At 41.7% G+C, this 18,434-nt stretch overlaps 1 protein-coding gene across 2 annotated transcripts in view; it reads right to left on the bottom strand.

Moving 5' to 3' along the window:
- CEP162 (centrosomal protein 162) overlaps positions 1 to 18,434 on the bottom strand; it is a 2,095,315-nt gene that overhangs the window by 1,591,277 nt on the left and 485,604 nt on the right. For both annotated transcript variants that reach the window (XM_044066152.1, XM_044066151.1), the window contains exon 11: positions 5,163 to 5,244. In XM_044066152.1, the coding sequence (XP_043922087.1) occupies positions 5,163 to 5,244 (82 nt within the window). The remainder of the gene's footprint in view (positions 1 to 5,162; positions 5,245 to 18,434) is intronic.

Here is an 18,434-nt window from a genome sequence, read left to right on the forward strand (position 1 = left end):
AGCAGCATGACCATCAGACTGCATTTATTTACAGCTGTTGCGGTAGTAATTTGGTCTTTGGAACACCGCCTAAAAAAGGCAATATAGGGGTGGTATGAGCCTTAGCCAGTACCTAGAAACCCAGGAGTGACAGATGCAGGCCATCTCTGGCAAAGCATCGAAGTCTGTCAATCATGTCATCCCAAGCAGACAGACACTGGATCCCTTAAGAATGACACCAGAAACTTAGCCAATCATTGATGTCAATCATTTTCCGTTTGTACTGTGGTATCATTCTGAGCGATGGTAGCATGCTGCTCAGGGCTAGGTCATACCTGCCTGGGCCACATAATCCAAGAGCTTCATCATGTCTCTTTTCATGTAGTCTAGGAAGGTGTGTCTCGGTCATTCACACCCACATGGACAATGACAGAGTTATACTTATAACTCTGAGTGCATGTGTTGTGTCGGATTCTGGCACCTGATAGCTGTTACCTTATCCTTATTCAACCTAGTGTGTGGGACATCATAGGTTCATAGGTGTGTACTAGGCTAATGGCCCTGGGGCGTTTACAAGCCTAGCCATAGGATTACCCTGGCATAGTGCCACCCAACCTTAAGTTACCAGTGCCTCTGTCGAATAGAGCCACTGGTGTTATTCCAGGGGTGAATTTTCTGTTTCCCATCCATTCATCAAGATTTCTCTTGAAGAGGGTCAGCGAGGTGCTCTGCTTGACATGTATGGGAAGTCTGTTCCATAGCATGGGCAGTCTCTGGGTTATGAACCTGTACCTCCAACATGTTCTGTTAATTGTGGTAATGAGGTTGAGGTCCCTGGAGCGTGTGGTGCGGAGGGATTGGGATTTGTTTAGATGTAGCATTTCTAACAGAGCTGGGTCAGACATGGCATTGCAAGTTAAGCAGAGATTACTTCTAAGTAGGCGATATGAGACAGAGAATAGTTGGAGTTTTCTGAGTCTGTCTATATAGGACAAGTGTTTAAGGCCTAGGATCCTCTTTGTGAGGTACTTTTGTGGCCTCTCCAGTTGCTGCAGGTGTCTAGTGAGGTACATGCCAAATGGGGGATTGCACTCAATGATTGGCCTAACAAGGGAAGAGTAGAGGGGAAACAATGACCTCTTTTCTTCCTGGATGCAAAACCCTTAGCAATGAGATGTGCCACATAGGACTTTCTGACCACAGTGGTAATGTGGTGATCAAAAGAGAGGTTGCTGTCAGCCTGTGTGCCCAGATGTCTTATAATGTCTTCTGTGTTCAGTGGACTACCGTCAGTGTGGTAATTCATGGGAACTGGGTTTTTCCCAAAGGGATGACGACGCATTTTTTTGGCACTGAGCCATTGAGGCCATTCTGTAGGATGTCAACATCACTTGGGGAATTAATAATAGCTCCCAACTTGCAATCGTCTGCGAACTTTGTCAGTCAGATTCCCTTCGTGTTGACCTGGACTTCAGAGAAGTAGATATCAAACAGGAGAGGAACCAGGACTCCACTCGTGACTAATCAGCAGTCTGACTTGGAGTCAGCTACTTTCACACTGTGGGTTCTATCTGTGAGCCAGTTTGCAACCCACCTAGTGATATAGAGATCGATGTCAAGCTTAGTGAGTTTTTCTATGATTCCTGAGTGGGGAATGGTATCAAAAGCCTTGGCCAGAACAAGGTAGGCTGTATGAACCACCTTGCCTTCATCCACAGCTCTGGTGACTGACTCAAAGAAGTCGAACAAGTTGAGCAGGCATGAACTACCCTTTATAAAACCAAACTGTGTGGGATCCAGAGTTTGGAGATTCCATATATCCTTGTTTATTAGGTCCATGATGATGCATTCCATAGCTTTGCATATCAGACTTGTCAGGCTAATGGGCGATAGTTCCCAGGGTCTGTAATCCCTCTCCACAAAGAAGGAGTGACAACTGTAGCAGTGCGCCATTTGGCAGGGACAAAGACTGAGGTGAGGCTGTGATTGAACAGAGCACACAGGTGAGGTGCCAGTTCACTCCGTAGATCATGTAGAACACAGCCAGGGATATTGTCAGGTCCCATAGAAGCTGTATTCTTGGCCTTGGACAATGCTGTTTTAACCTGTGCAGCAGTAATACTGGGTGCCTGGCAATCTATTGGTATTGTGATTGGTCCTTTGGGGGGGGGTAAAGTTGGCACTGAATCTGTCGGCCAGTATACTGGCAATATCTGTTGGCTCGGTATAAGAGGTACCATTGCACAGTAGCTCAAACTAAATCTGGGTATTGCCGTGGAGATTCTTTACATAACTATAGAAGGCCTTGTGGTTGTCTTTATTATCTGCTGCAATTCTGTTTTCATACATAGCTTTAGAGGATTTGATGATGGATCTCAACTTTTAGTTGAGGCAGATAAGGGAGTTTTTCCAGTCTTGGGAGTTCACCTTATTCCGCATCAGTTTCCTCCTTCTGTTGTAGAGTTTGTTTATGGAAGGGGATCACCAGATTGGTTTCCTTTTTTTGGAGGAGAGTGTCTTGGCTCTATTGGGTATGGTAAGATCCATGCATTTGTGTACATGTTTGTACAGTGCACTAGTGTATGATTTCTGCAGTCATGCAACTTATTCTCCATTTGCATGGGTGCTGTGAAGTTAGCCACCTCTGTTTTTAGGATCCCAAAGTTAGCTTTGGAGAAGTTTTTCATGGTGGTTACCTTTGCTGGGGGGGTGGGAAGGATATGGATTTCCAAGGTGATAAATTTGTGGTCGGATTTAACCAGGGAGGAGCTGATTATTGGTGTAGAGCAACGGTTGCCCATGTTAGTAATGACAAGGTCAAGGATGTTGCTACCTCTAGTGGAGATCAGAATGAACTGGTCCAGGACACTGGAATTAATGAACTCCAGGAAATGTTGGGCAAGTGTATTGGTACACGAGTAGTTTACCCAGTTTATGGAGGGGTATCTCATCAGTGTGCCTCACTATTGAGTCACCTATGATTATTGTATTAGGCAAGCTGTTTTGCCTTAGGGGCTCAGGTTGAGGTACACACTGTGTAGGTGAGCTGTGTGTCTTGTGGTTTGTGGTTTGTGCTGTGGTGGTCGAGTGCGTTTCTGCCTTGGAGTTCTCTACTGTTTGTGTAGATTTCTATCGAGAGCCTCCATGAAGGTGGGTGTATGGTTTGTGTTTTTATGCGAGGGCTGCGATGGTGGGTGTTCTGGAGGGCTATGTGTTCCATGTGGTGTGGTGCAGGTGTTGACCTTCTCCTCTTGACCAGCTATTCCAGTCTTAGCTGGAAAGTGCACGGCTTCCAATTTGCAGATATAAGCACATCTCTCACAAGTCTGAGTGTTGGGAGGTAAGAGGAGAGGGTTGTCTGTGTACATGAGGTAGTTACTACACTGCCTCAGAATGTCCAGGTTCACCAGATTAATAGGAGAAAGTACAGGAAACTGACCTTTAGACATGCCAGGAGGGATGGTCATCATTACTAAGTACTGGAGTTGTTTGCTTATAGGACGTCTAGTGCTGATAGCACTTATGTGTGCTACAATAACTGCTACAAAAAGCCTGATGAAGTGCTAGGCAAATAAGCTAATTAAAGTGCAAGAGAAAAGAAAAAGTTGAAAGGGATAGAAAAAAACTGCCCAAACGGTCAATAAACTACAATTTCAGAGTCAGAAACCATTCCTCTTGTGGTAGATAGGCTACCTAGTGCTTACCACTCCCACTGATAAGCTTCCCTCTAACACAGAAAGGTCTGGGGAACTCAGAACCTTACAAAACAGTCTTGGATACACCAACCCTGTATCTGGACTACTCTAGAAACAGGAAAGGCAGAAAACAAGCTTAGAACTTTTTTTTTTCCAGAAAAAAAACAGTTAACTTATAGTTGGAATACCTCAAAAAGGGTTTAAAACTGTGCAGCTGAAGCTCTGGATGTTGCAGACCTGCATTTAGACTATGCTACTCAATTTTAAGGTTAAGAACTCAGTAATAACAATGAAGTAATCACAGTAATCACAATGAAGCACAGATTAATCACTTATAGTCAAAAGAATAGCACTTGCAGTATGAAAAAATACAGTTAAACAACAATGAAATGCAGTAAAATGCAATTAAACAGTAATGAATTGCAGTACATAGCAATGAAATATAGTTAATCAGTAGATTGCTTTGAAACAATAGATCACAAATCACAACAGTATCAGACAGCATTAATAAAGCAGTGATTCAGTAGAACCAGTCATCAATTTTGTGAGGCTACCAAAGAGTGACAACCATGGAACCCAAGCTTCACTCTGTCACCTGATGTTGCAGAGTATCAAGTTGATAAGCTAATTATAGTCTTAGCCTTTTTAACCATTGTTTGAAAAACACCTGGCTTGCAGCCAGCTCCAGTGGTACACAGGATAAAGTCTGGCCTTTCACCCAAACTTAAAAACTAGAACCAAGCTAGGTCTACAGGATGTCTAAGGTAAAAGAGCTCTGATTCCAGCACCCATGCTCAGTTCAAGAAAACATTTTTGCTGGGATCTGGGGAAACTGAGGAGTTTCAGAAAGTAAGAACCCATCCAAGAGTCTGCAAAGTACTACATTAAAGCAGCAGCACAGTAAACCCACCAGAGAAGCAAAAACTAGATCCAGCAGTGTCTAAATAACAGCTGCATTCCTGCAATGGAAAGATACATTACTACTCTTGCGATTACAGTGCTCTGTAGCCCTCACATTCTGGTTGCCCTTAGAAAAGCACAGAAACTTCAGAAAGTTAGTATTCTGGAAATGACTGCATGGCATTTCTAATTAAATGATGAATGTAAACAGCAACAACTCTGAATACAGAATATGTACCTGTATTAGGAAACACCATCAACTTTAGTACACTAAGAAATTTGATGCAATAAAGCAGCACATTTAAATATCTTAACTCAACTTACTTGTTCGACACATGTAATGAAAAAATTTACATGGTTCAAAACATAATTTTAACTTTGAGTAGTTCATCTTATTCTCCTTCTATAGTTTTTTTTCTTTTATCCTTCAAAAACAGAACTTGCAGCTGTTATGAACAGTTCCACATTATTCCCCTATAACTTATTTGTCTTTTTTCTTCAAACGAAAACAGAACTTGCAGTTTTGCCCACTAAATGACATTTGTCAACAAAGGTTTTACAGAATGAAAACTTATTGAAAGTCAGTACCTTACTGGCTGCAGATCAAATCCTCTAGGGAAAGCAGACTCCCCCTGCACATGCTTCATCATTTCTTCTATTGTAGGCAAGTCTAAAAATATTTTAAATGACAGAACTATTAGTTTTATTGAATTACAGTAAGTCTTCTTGCAGAATAACACATTTGCACAAATTCATTTATGCTATTGTAAATCTTCTACTCATTAATCCCTTCACTAATTCAAGTCATATCAGATCTCCTAAGGTCAAAACTCAGCATTCTCAGCAGTATGTAAAGTATGTTGTGTCTTTCGGCTTTTCCCGGTTAGGGGTCGCCACAGCGGAACTCTGGTCCACTAATGATTGGCAGTAGATTTTTACGTGCAGAGTTGCCAGCTCTGACGCACAACCTTCAATGAAGGTATGCCCATTCACGCATGTCTCCACACAGAAGATGCTTTAGCTGAGAATCGAACAGGACAACATCTTACGGTGAGGCAACAACGCTACCGCAGCACCACCACCGCATACTGCTAGTAAATGGATGGCTATGAAGATTAAATAATGATGAGATGAAACAATGCAAAGCTGCACACATTTTATGTCATCTTGTTTCTGCTAATGATGGTTCAGACACTGTTCTTGTTCTATTTTACTGGGTATATTCACAAAAAGACAGGATCTCTGCTTTAAAAGGTATCTATGCAATGCAGGATATAGCTATGCTAATGTTCATTATGTTTGCTTCCTGAGTACCAGAATGCAAAAACATGAAGTCTTCTGTAAATAAACTACAGAGGACAGAAATTTGAAATGCTCCTGATGTACTTAATAAACACATATTACATATGATTAATGAAAGGAAGTGCACAAGATAATATCTGAATATACATCTGACTAATCAATGCTATATTGTTTGATTGACACACACACCACAACCCAGATATTGGATAAAAAAAAAATGTCTGTGTAAGAATTATGCCTTTGGCTTCTTCACAATGAAGAAATAATCAACACTACATATAAACTAAAACATTCAAGCTAAACTGTCACTCAATTCCACTTTGACAGGCATCCATGTCTGTCAAATACATTTGTATCAAATGTACATCAAAGAAAGTGAAGGTTGGTATAATGGTTAAACTGTTTACCTCACAGACCAAAGCACACAGGCTTGAGTCTCACCTCTGAAAGGGAAATTGTCTAGGCTTAAAATGGCCCGGCACTGTGCTTGCAGAATGCAAATCGCGTCAATAAAAATATGAACAATCCTAGCTAGTATTAATGATACCAGGTCAAAAAAAGAAAAATATCCAAAATGGTAAGAAGAGGCTAAAGGGCTGGCATCCCTACTAGCTACAGTGACCCTTCCATCAGAATATCTACTGTCACAGTTAATGTATTCACACAAACATATCTTTATTTTAGAGAAGGGTCACTGCAGCGGTAAACCACATTTTAGCAAAATCCTAAGCAACAATAAATAATCCAGCATAGTAAACAGTTGCAAGATCCTGTGTAGCACAGATGTGCTAAAGCCCATCCTACTTCTAGATTGTGACTGAAGCTTCTAACACTAAGCAATGTGTGTAAAGCACACCAAATAAAAGCCAACAAACTAGCCAAAGTTGAAACATTCTTAAAGCATGCTGTAGAGGTTGCTGCAGCCCAAGTAGATTGAGCCATGTAAGGATCCTGAAGTGTTTTATTGTATTTATCATAAGAAAAGGCAGTACAGTGAGCCACTGTCACAAGCAGGTTATCGGACAAAAATAACATTTATGCTCCAATATGTCAACTTTGTGTAAACATCCATGACATGCAAAAGCTGCTCACACTTACTGTCGTACCTGGAGAAACCAGGACTTGAATTTGACTGATAATGCTCTCTGCAAGTAACTGTTGTGAAGAAAAGGGGGTTACATGAAAGGAACTCACCAACTCAAAAGGACGCAAAGTTAACTTCTCTAAAATAAAAATGTAAATCGCAAGCAGGACCCAATGGTCTTCATGAAGGTCTTATTTAAAATACACCACTGAGGAAATCTGTAAGCAAAGTGTTAACGGCAATTTGTAGAAAAGAAAAAAAGCTGAAAAAGCAGACAGACTTGAAACTTAAAATTTCAACTAATGCCTGACGAAGACCAGACTTCACCCTGAATAATCATTTTCCTTATTCATTTGTGCACCAGACACATGAATGGGGTTCAAGCCTTGTCTTTTTACTCAAATAGAAAATATGTAACATTTCTGAATTTAAGACTTACATTTTCGCGGTGGTGCAGCAGTAGAGTTGTTGCCTCACAGCAAGAGGTTCTCCTGTTCGATTCCCGGCTGGAGTGCGGGGAGTGCCTTCTGTGTGGAGTCTGCACGTCCTCCCCACGGTTGGGTGGGTGTTCGAAAGACATGCGTAAATGGGCGTGCCTTCGTTGAAGGTTGAACGTCGAGCTGGCACCTCGGCGTTAGAGAAAATCAACTGCCAATCATTAGTGGACCGGAGTTCCGCTGTGGCGACCCCTAACTGGGAAAAGCCGAAAGACAACAACTGAATTTAAGATTTACAAGCAGCATGTCTTTCAGTTTCATTAAGCACATAATCACATCAAGGCAGAAAGCAGGATGATCAGGAATTAAAATGCTAACTCCCAAGTTGGCACACTTCAAAGCTGGGTTGAAGAATTCTGTCCTGTTACTTATCAAGTAACTCTTGCCCTTACCCTCCCATATAAATTTCTTCAACCCTCTATTAATTATGGTCTACAATGCCTTCCCTACATTGCTAAAATGTATATGCATGAAATAGCAAAAGAAGTATTAGTATGGTTTGTTTTCTTTTCTATCACTTCTGTGTCACTTGACAAGTTTGATAAAAATGTATTAAAAAAATTCCATCATGTTGCTGACAAAATGAAGACTTGATTAAGGGCAGCTGAAGACATAGGAACAGCTGAAATGAAAGACATACAGCACCAGCTGCCTGAAGCCAAGCTGGTAGAACAAAGATCAATCTTGGCTTTGTGCAATTTAAAGTTGCTTTAGAAGTACTTTCTGAATTAATGGATAGAAAACACATGGCCTTCCAGGTATTTCGATGCTGTAAAAAAACAGCAGAACCTTTGCACTCAAAACACAGCTTTTTAAGAGAGCATTTTACTGTTAATTACTTTATTATAATTAGTGGTTTTAGTCATAAGTCAGATTTAACTACCCAATTTATTTAAAATGTTTTATTCATGCACCATATTTAATTGCTCAGTTTATCCATCCAAAACTTTTGCAAAGTTTTCAGTCAATGCTGTGTGTTTATTACTATTTTACCTGATGCATGACATTAATTGGATGCGTGTGCTTCATATTATTTGTTTTTCTGTTTGTTATAATTGTTATGGTACTGCGTAGATAAGCACCTAAATAAATGTGAACTTTGTATCTCTGTGCAATGAGAAGGGTAGCAAACTGTTGAAAACAGTGTTGCCCACGTGAAATTTGGAAGTCAGATACATGTATATGCTGAAGAATCTGCTATGGCATTCTGCTCTTAGCAGAATAACTATCACCAGCGATAAGTTATGTTGAACCGTATATTGCCAGGTCAACACACTTTCCAAAACAGTACAGTTGTGTAAGTGGCACTTACCATAACAGTAGATGTTCTAATAATTCAGTGTTACAATAGCTTAAGCTATTCGGGCTTTGGTATACTGGCCTGACATTGGGTAGGAGTTCCCAGAGGTGATAAATACTGCAACTGTGATATGGAAGGACATTAGTTGATGTTCTTATAGACCACTGTTGCAGTAGCCTAAGCTATTTGGGTTACATTCTGCCAAGGATATGACCAACCACACAATTTTTCAAAGCTTAAGGGTGCCTTCCATGTTCTCTGTCTGATGCTTAACTGTCAGGTGGCTTGAGCAGAACTCCACATAAAAGACAGAGATCAAGAGCTTCTTGCCTCAAAAAGGGAGGCTAGAGCTCTGAAAGTAAATACTAGGAAAAATAATACAACATATAAACATATGAAAAAACAAATATACAAAACTGTGCACATCCTTGCAGAAACAGATAAGGTATTACATGGGGATGGTGGGAGGAGATGGCTACTGCAACAGTGATCACTTAGAACATTTACTGTTATGGTTAAGTTCCAGTTACATAACTGCCCCATGTTCAACAATGGATAACACAGGATCAAAGTTGCAGTAGCTTAAGCCATTTGGGTAAACTACCACAGCTTAGAAAATGAGGGAGGAGGGAAGAAGTTAGTTATTAATCCTGGAGACCCTGGAAAATGGTCCTGGACCTATAAAAGGAATCCAGCCTATAGTGCTTTGTAACTACATTTATAGGGGACCAAGTCGCTGCCTCTAGAAAACTACTAAATTCCACCCCTTTCCAAAAGGTCACAGAAGAAGCCAAGGCTCTGGCACAGTAGGCCCTAACCCTGCCTCTAAGTGATTTGTGAGCTTTGACACTGGTTGTCCTTTATTTTACCTTCACAGGAAATAATAGTTAATCAGCCTTCAAGAAGGAATTTATTATGTCCAAATAGAATCTGAGCTACCTGTGGGCATCCAGAGTAAACAGATTTCTTTCTCCCTTGTACGGGTGCTGGAAAGAATACAGGGGGACTTGAGGATGGATAAGGTAAACTCTGAAACCACTCAGACATAAAAGGATTTGTTGTAAAGAAACCCTGTGCCTTTGAAAAAATGAGGTAGGGGCTTTTAACTCAGATACTTTTTGCAGAAGTCAGAGTAAAGAGAAACGCAATTTTCCATATAAAAAACTCAACTCAAACAGCCTGATATAAGCTGGTTCTAAAGGAATAAGTACCCGTTTTTAACACACAAAGTTAAGATCCCAAGGAGGAGCCACAGTTTTCCAGGTGGAATGAACAGCTACTACATGTTCTTGGGAAAAAAGTTTCCTAAAGGATCTCAAAATGTATACTCTTCAGTCAGCTGAAGTATATACATGGTGGGGCACATGAAATGGCTCCTGTCTTGTCTTAGTAAATCCAGAATGTGGAAAAACTTTGGTAATTTCCCTTGGCCTGTATAAAATTAAGGAAGATGCCGGAGCTAAAATGGAATCACCATCACTAACTTTGGGGAATCCTTCTGGAACTTTAGAAGAATACTTAGTTTAAGTGGTAAGGATGGAAAGGCATAAAAGAACACGGAATGAGAAAGCATCTGCATTCCAGGCCTGTGGCACAGAATCCTGTAGCAGAATTTAAGTGCATGTGTTTTGAAAGGAGGCAAGCAGAACTATGAGGTGCTCCCCATAGTTGAATCCATTTCTGGAATACCCTTGGCAGACATTCTCATTGGTGAGGGTCTCTCCTGGTCCTGATCAGCTTGTCTGCTATAGTGTCTTGCTCTAAGTGTTGTAAGGAAGTTCCTTTTTAGCACAGCTAATATCTAAATGTACTTCATCAAGATCCATCAATACATCCACAACCAATGTCAAACAAACAAATAAATAGGTTTATATTACAGAAAATGCTATGTCTATGGAACCATCTTCCACTCCACATAATACAAGGAACTTATCGTAACCTAGTCAAACATAAAATGGATTAATGGATGAGTAAAGTACAGTTGTGTACACTTACCATAAATGTAGATGTCCGAGTGTATTCACTGTTGCAGTCATCTGCCTGAAGGTAGCCCTCAGTTGGCCTGAATACCAGAGTCTTGAGATTTCTGCGTCAGATGCTGTTGCTTCTTCCATGATGTCAGGTCAACAGGGGTATAAAACATGCAGCCGATGCCATTACATCAGTTTTTCTTGCCCCAGATGTCAGGAGCCCCCAAAACAGGAAGCAATTACATGGTATGGAACACCCCCAGCAAAAAGCAAATACCAATTATATAAGACATGCCAAACAAAAAAGATAGATAGAAGTAAAGAGAAGCCAAGGGGGCTGGAGGGAGGGTAACCAGGACTGCAACAGTGAATACACTCGAACAGCTACATTTATGGTAAGTGTACACAACTGTACTATGTTCTTCGTGTTTCACTGTTGCAGTCATCACATTTGAGTTGATTCCCAAAACTTGAGGATGGGTGGAGGTAGTTAAGAAGCATTAGGGCTGGCAATCAGGCCCTGTAAGACTGCTGTGGCAAATCCAGCTCTGGATTTAGAAAAGATAGGTATGTGGTAATCCTCAGTGAAAGTGTGTACAGAGCTCCAGGTTGCAGCTTCCAGGATGTCCCTGGTAGGGACTCCCCTGAGAAATGCTGCAGAGGTTGATGTAGCCCTAGTGGAATGTGTTCCGATCCCCTGTGGGGTAGGTTTCCCATGGTGTTTGTAGCAGAAATGGATGCAGTGTGCTATCCATTCAGAAATGGTTTGCTTTACATTGGCCTTGCCCTCTGCCCCTGCAGCAAAGCTGACTAGAAGCTGGTCAGATTTTCTGAAAGGCTTAGTCCTGTCCAGATATAACCTAAGCTGCCTGTGCACATCCAGGGAGTGCAGAATCCTTTCCCCTTTATTCTGAGAATTAGGGAAAAAGGTTGGCAAATGAATGGATTGGTTTAAAACCACACTAGATACCACCTTAGGCATAAATGATGGGTTAGTCCTGAGGGAAACCCTGTCTGCATAGAAGATAATGAAGGGTTCCACGGCCATAAGGGCCTGCAATTCAGACACTCTTCTTGCTGAAGTGATGGCTAGACGTAAAGCTGTTTTCCATGAGAGGAATTTTAACTCTGCTGTAGCAGCAGGTTCAAAGGGCGGAAGCGTGAGCTTTTCCAATACAAAGTTAAGGTCCCAGGCTGGAGTGGGAGCTCTCCTTGGGGGGGGTCTTAAATTTTTGGCTCCTCTTGGGAACTGTTTGACCGGAGGATGAGAGAAGAGGGGTGGCTCAGTATTATAATGAGCTGAGATGGCAGAGGCTTGAATCTTAACTGAAGAGAAGGACAGACCTTTGTGGAGCATTTATGTGAAGTAATCTAGTATATGAGGTAAACTGGGCACAGTTGTGTCCATTCCCTGAGACTGGCTCCAGGAACAGTATCTTTTCCACTTTTCTGAATAGGACTTTCTAGTACTAGGCCTCCTTGCCTCAATAATGACATCCAGCACCTGCTTACTGAGGGTTGCTGGTGATGAGTTCAGGGGATGAGCCAGGCTGATAGGTTCAGGGTCTGTAGCGGAGGGTGCAAAATCTGGCCCTCCTGTTAGGACAGCAGGGAAGGGACCTGAGGCAGGTGCCATGGTGGCACTACTGTCAGACTCTGCAAAACAGGGTACCAGTGCTGGCATGGCCAGTCTGGTGCAATCGGGATTGTCCTTGGCTTGTCCTGTTTAATCTTTAGGAGAACCTTCAAGAGGAGGAGCAGAGGGGGAAAGGCATAGATTGAGAGGCTTTCTCAGGTAAATGACAGGGCATCCACTTTCCAAGCTTGGCTGTGGGGAGTTCTGGTGCAATATTTGATCAATTGATAGTTCAGAGGGGAAGCAAAGAGGTCCACCTCTGGTGCCCCACCTGTTCCTCAAAAGCTTGAATATTTTGGGTTCCAGTTTCCACTCGTGTGGGTCCATGAGATTTCTGCTTAAGTCGTCTACCAGTGAATTTAGTTTGCCTGGCAGGAACTGAGCTTACAGGTGCACTTGGTTGCTCAAGGCTGTGTTCCACAGAGCCATGGCTATTCTGCAGAGTGGGTAGGAATGGGTTCCCCCCTGCTTCTTTATGTACCACATAACTGTGGTGTTGTCTGTCTTTACCAATAGTTGTCCTGGAAGAAGAAGGCCTTTGAAGGCTGTCGGAGCATTCTGTACAGCTAACATTTCTTTTTGATTGATATGCAGGTGCATTTGCTTTGGGCTCCATTTGCCTTGAATGCATTGTCCTGCCATGTGAGCCCCCCATAGTCTGACGCGTCTGTTGTTAGGGTTTGGGTGGCAAGGGGTTGAGTGAAAGGGAGTCCCTTGTTGTGGTAGCAGGCCTCTGCCCACCAAAAAAACTCTGTCCTTAGGCAAGGAATGGTAGGAATCATTGTTTCCAGGTCCTGAGAATGTTGACACCAGAGAATTTTTAAGTACCACTGAAGTTTCTTCATATGCAGTCTTGCATATGGATTAGTAGAATGCAAGAGGCCATGAACCCTAGGGCTTGTTGTATTTTTCTTGCAGATAGCTGGGTTTTGGTGGCCGGTAGATCGAAGCAGTTTGTCAAATAAATGTGTTTTTCTGGAGTGAGGAATGCCATCTGGGAAGTTGTGTTCAAGCTTGCTCCCGGGAATACAATCTGTTGGCTGGGTACCAGATGTGACTGCTTTTCGTTGATGGTGTACCCCAGTGAAGTTAGAAGTCTCTTTACAAATGTCAGGTGCTGTAGTAGCAAATCCTGACTGTCTGCCTGAATCAGGCAATCATCCAAGTATGGGTAAATTTGAATCCTTCTCTGCCTACAATATGCAATGGCTGGAGCTAGGCATTTTGTGAATATCCTGGGCACAGCAGATAAGCCAAAGGGAAGTGCAGAGAACTGATAGTGCATAGAGCCTGCTCTGAAACATAGGTATTTCCTGCAATATTCCCTTATGGGTATGTGCAGATAAGCTTCTTTTAAGTCTAGGGTTGCTAGCCAGGAGTCCTTAGCTATCATAGGAAGCAGCTGTTGGAGAGTAAGCATTTTGAATTTTAGACCACCAGAAAGGTGTTGAGAATAGACAAATCCAGAATAGGACACCAAGAGTGTTCTTTTCTGGGTACCAGAAACAGCCTGGAATAAAAGCCTTGTCTCCTTTGTTCTGCTGGAACAGGCTGAATAGCCTTGATACTGAGAAGCAAAAGTACTTGTCTTTGGACCTCTGCCCACTGGTTTGGGGGGACGTCTGGCCATCCGCTTGGGGTTTGGAGTGAGTGGAAGAGGAATCTGTATCCCTTGGAAACAATGTTTAAGACCCATCTGTCCTGGGTAATGTACTCCCAGTTTTTGGCATGCAGGGCAAGTTTCCCTCCCAAAGGTGCAAGTACTTGGGCAAGGCTTGGAAGAGTTAAGGATAAGTCATTGTGAGATTTTACCATAGGATGGCGGCTTACAACACCCAGTTTTGGACGTGGGAGCACTCCACTGCTCAGATCTGTGCATACCCTGAGACTGTAGTCTTGGTGGTCTGATGCCCCTGGGTTTGGACTGAGAAGGTCTGGGGGGGACTGGAACAGATCAGTTTTTAGAAGGCCAATGCCTACTGAATCTAGGTGGTTGTACTTGTAAGAAATCTTTAACAGTTTGCATAGATTTAGCTTTTTCCTCCATCCTTTTGAAAACTTCTTCTGCTTTATTGCCAAAGAGACACTCTTGGCTTAATGGTGCATCTAGTAATTTTGCTTTGACATGGTCTGGCAAGGTTTGTTCCTTAAGCCAAGCATGCCTTCTAAAAACAGACCCATTGACAGCAGCCCTGCAAGATGCTTCTAAGGCATCAAAAAACACATTGCAAAGTATGTTTACCAACTTGGTTAGCAGAATGCATTAACTCTTGTAAATCTTTATGTTCTGCACAATCAGGAATCAACATAATTTTCTGTTTAACTAGCTCCATAAAATGTTGCTGATATTTTAACACATGAAACTGGCAATTTAAAGGCCTGATGGCAAGTGTAGCAGAGGTGTATATCTACTTACCCCACCTGTCTAAAGCCCTAGAATCCCTGTTCGAAGGGGTAGGATTTTTGGCTGTTGTAACCTTAATGCCTTTAGGTCCCTGGGAAATGGTCTCTGGATCCGCAGCAGCATTCTTAAAGAGGAATTTGTGGGAGTCAGGTACTCTGTAGTACCTGTCAGGTTTCCTGGGTGCTGGAGGCTAAGTATCAGGGGTAAGGCTGGATTCCAAGAAGACATCATCTACAATTTCCAGAACAGGAGGGATAGCTAGAGGCCAGTGCTGAGGCAAGTTTAAAAATTCCCCGAGTCTCTTTTTGAACTGAGAGTAGTCCTGGCTCTCCCAGCGAAATGCTCTCTAAGGGTATGCAGGGTTTCACCAAAAGAAAAATCTTCTGGAGGGGAAGCAGAGGGAATGGAATCCTCTGCATCAGAATCTTCATAGGTAGATAAAAGTATGTCCTGGTAATCAGAAGGGTCAAAGTTACCAGACTCCTGATCTGAAGAATCAGAAGGAAAATTAGTTCTTGGTATTTTTGAGGGGGAAGGCTGACTTCCCCTAATTAAAGTTATACGGTCTTCAGCCATTCTACGCATTTATTTTTGTGGCATGTGGGCCTGAGAATGCGCTTCGGTCGTCAGTTTCCTAGGCGTAAGGCGAACTCTAGGCCTGAGAAATTCGGTATTTTTGGTTTGAAACAAAGTCGTCAGTTTAATATGAAAAACAGAAGGCCTGAATACACCCTCAGAAGCCGGTACCTGCACAGCGGCTCTGGACCCATCCAAGGTAAAGACATCTGTAATTTCCATAGTTGTGGAAGCATTTCGCAGCATATCGGACTCTGAATGGGTCTCAGTAGAGGCTTGTGAATCTGTAGAAGTGGGTATCAGGGGCTGCAAAAGCACCTCACTGAGTACTGGCGAACTGGTGACTAGCTTAACGGTAGCGTCATCAGCAGTTTTGGACCTCTATGCAGTCTGTCTCTCTCTTTATCCTTACGTTTTTTCTGAAGATCGGTAGTTGGATGGCTTATCAAAGCCATTTTGGAATACAGAGATCGAGAGCGAAAGAAATTAGCGACAAAAATAGCCCGACGGCGAATAGTTTGGGCATTGAACAAGGCACAAAACCGACAGCGAGGGACGTCGTGGTCTGGGCCTAAACAGGTGACGCAGTAAGAATGAAAATCTCTGTGAGGTATTTGCTTTCCACAGGCAAGACAATTATTAATTTTTTCTGACATCGGTTAAAGCAAGAAAAAAGGATCCCCAACGGGGTACTTATCTTTTAGAAGACTTCACGTCTGAAACTCGAAAAATGAAAATTTCAGGAGGCGGCCGGCCCTTGCGAACTGCTTCTGCTTTGGGCATTGCACGGCAAGAAAGACTGATGTAATGGCGTCGGCTGCATGTTTTATACCCCTGACGAACTGACGTCATGGAAGAAGCGACAGCATCCGATGCAGAAATCCCAAAACACTGGTATTCATGCCAACTGAGGGCTACCTGCAGGCAGATAACCCAAATGTGATGACTGCAACAGTGAAACACGAAGAACATCCACAAATTCTTTCTCAGTTCAGTACCCGTGTCCCTCGTGGATAGGGGAAAAAATTTAAAAGTCCCAACATATCCTTGTTCAGCCCATCTCTAATTTATTCATATACAAAATATAAGAACTAAAAACTACTATGGGAACAGAAATCTGGGCTTGTTGAGATCCTCACAGATCAGTAACCTAGTTAATACCTATGAATCTATTAATGAATGCATGAAGCCTGAAGAGTCAAATGGGCTGAGATGCTACCTCTCAGGTGATCATGACAATTCTGCAAAGGTGATAACTTGCTGAGGTCCTGGGAATCAAAGATGATTTAAGGTCAAAAGACAATGATAGCTGCTAACATCTCTTTGAAACTTATATACTCTTGTCAGTCCTTGTTCTAAATACCTTGCACTTTCAACCCTTTTGATATAGTGTGGGACAAAAAGTTTGAAATATTGATTGTGACAGACTGACAAGGAAGTCGAAGGGAGAAGGAGAGAACTGTATCAAAGGATACTTTTTCTGTCCACCACTGTACTACTCCCTTCTTACAAATCCCAGCACTGGAATAGATAAAGGGTGTTGATGCCGAGACCAAATTAACCAGAAGTATCACTGTAATTTTCTCATGTAAAATCTGTTCCAGGGGATCATAACAATCACAATGGATATGAACCCCAAATCCTGAGATATTCCTAGGCAGAAGACAGGATTTTATGTAAAAGATCAAAGATTCCTTAGTACAGTTCCACTCTACCCAAGGAAAACTCTCTTCCTAGGGATGCATTCAAGGACCTTCCAAAAAAAAAAAAAAAAAAACTCGGAAAGACAGATTACTTCAGAAAGTTCATCCAAAATCCTAGACTTAAAAGGAGCTCCTTAATTACAGCAAAAAAACCTTTCACATGGGAAAAAGTCTACAAAAAGATGATCGTCTGAAAATGGGGAGATTTGAATGCCTTGCAGTCCGTAGTAAGCAATTATAACCAGGCACTTTGAAATATCACTGATGCAGATACAGTAAAAAATTTAAAATAAATAATCTGATGTACTTGTGATAGTACAATAAAGTCAAATGTAGCCCACAGGGTCTCCTCCCAGTCACTTAAGTAGTCTGAATAATGTAATACAATTGCAAACATTTTTCTCTTATTAACAGAACTTAATTCAATATCTATTATTTTCCATAACATTCTACCAGTCTTAATGTTAACACAATTTCTATGCAGCTAGGAAAACCAATACATTCACTATAACTAGATTTTTCAAGTTTTATTTGTGTTTACCTCATATCTACAAACATTATTAAAAAAATTGTATTTCTACATCCAATGTTCTATTCATCAGCATCCACAAACTTATTTTATTTATCTATTTGGACAGCTACTGTTATGGCAAGTCCTTACACAAACATCCTGTGACCTTCATTTGATTACTGCAGTAGTACTGTGCATAGGTGAAAAGATTCCCAAACTTTTTTTACCGATTGACAGGAGGCGTGAGAAACAGAATTGTAATTTAGAATGCCTTGAAAAGGATCTGGCAAAAACTGTTCTTGCCCTAGAAAATCTTCTGCTTCTGTTTTGTAGTGTTCTGTCATAAAAACAACATAGCTTCTTGTTTGGTGTTGCTGGAAGACAAAGTGACTGCTTCTAAATAGTTCTGGAGTCCAGACCCTTGAAAAAAGGCACTTGAAGAGGCAGCAGTACAGACATGGTCTTGGGATTTTAAGTATATATAACTAGAGAAATTCATCTGGAGATGGTTTGTTCTGATAAAGGAAAACTCAGCTTTTTATCTTCAAAGGAAACAAACAATTGGTCCTATTTTCTGAAGGGCTTAGTTTTGTCTAAGTAGAACCTTTGTTATCTGTGAATACTAAGTGAATAAAATCCTTTTGCCTCTGTTTTGAGGGTTACAAAAATGTCGATGAATGGATGAACTAATTTAAATACAATTCATTTACAGTCTTAGACATAATAAAGGAGGAGTCCTAAGAGAAACCCTGTCTTTATGAAAAATCAGGAAGGGAGGAGGGAACATTAGGACTTGAAACTCTGGTGTCTTTTTAGCAGAAGTCAAATCCACTAATAAAACAATCTTACAAGTAGAGAATTTTACCTGTTGCTCAGG

This window comes from Protopterus annectens, chromosome 1.part0, assembly GCF_019279795.1.
Source record: "Protopterus annectens isolate FY-2018-M chromosome 1.part0, PAN1.0, whole genome shotgun sequence".
NCBI lineage: Eukaryota > Metazoa > Chordata > Ceratodontiformes > Protopteridae > Protopterus > Protopterus annectens.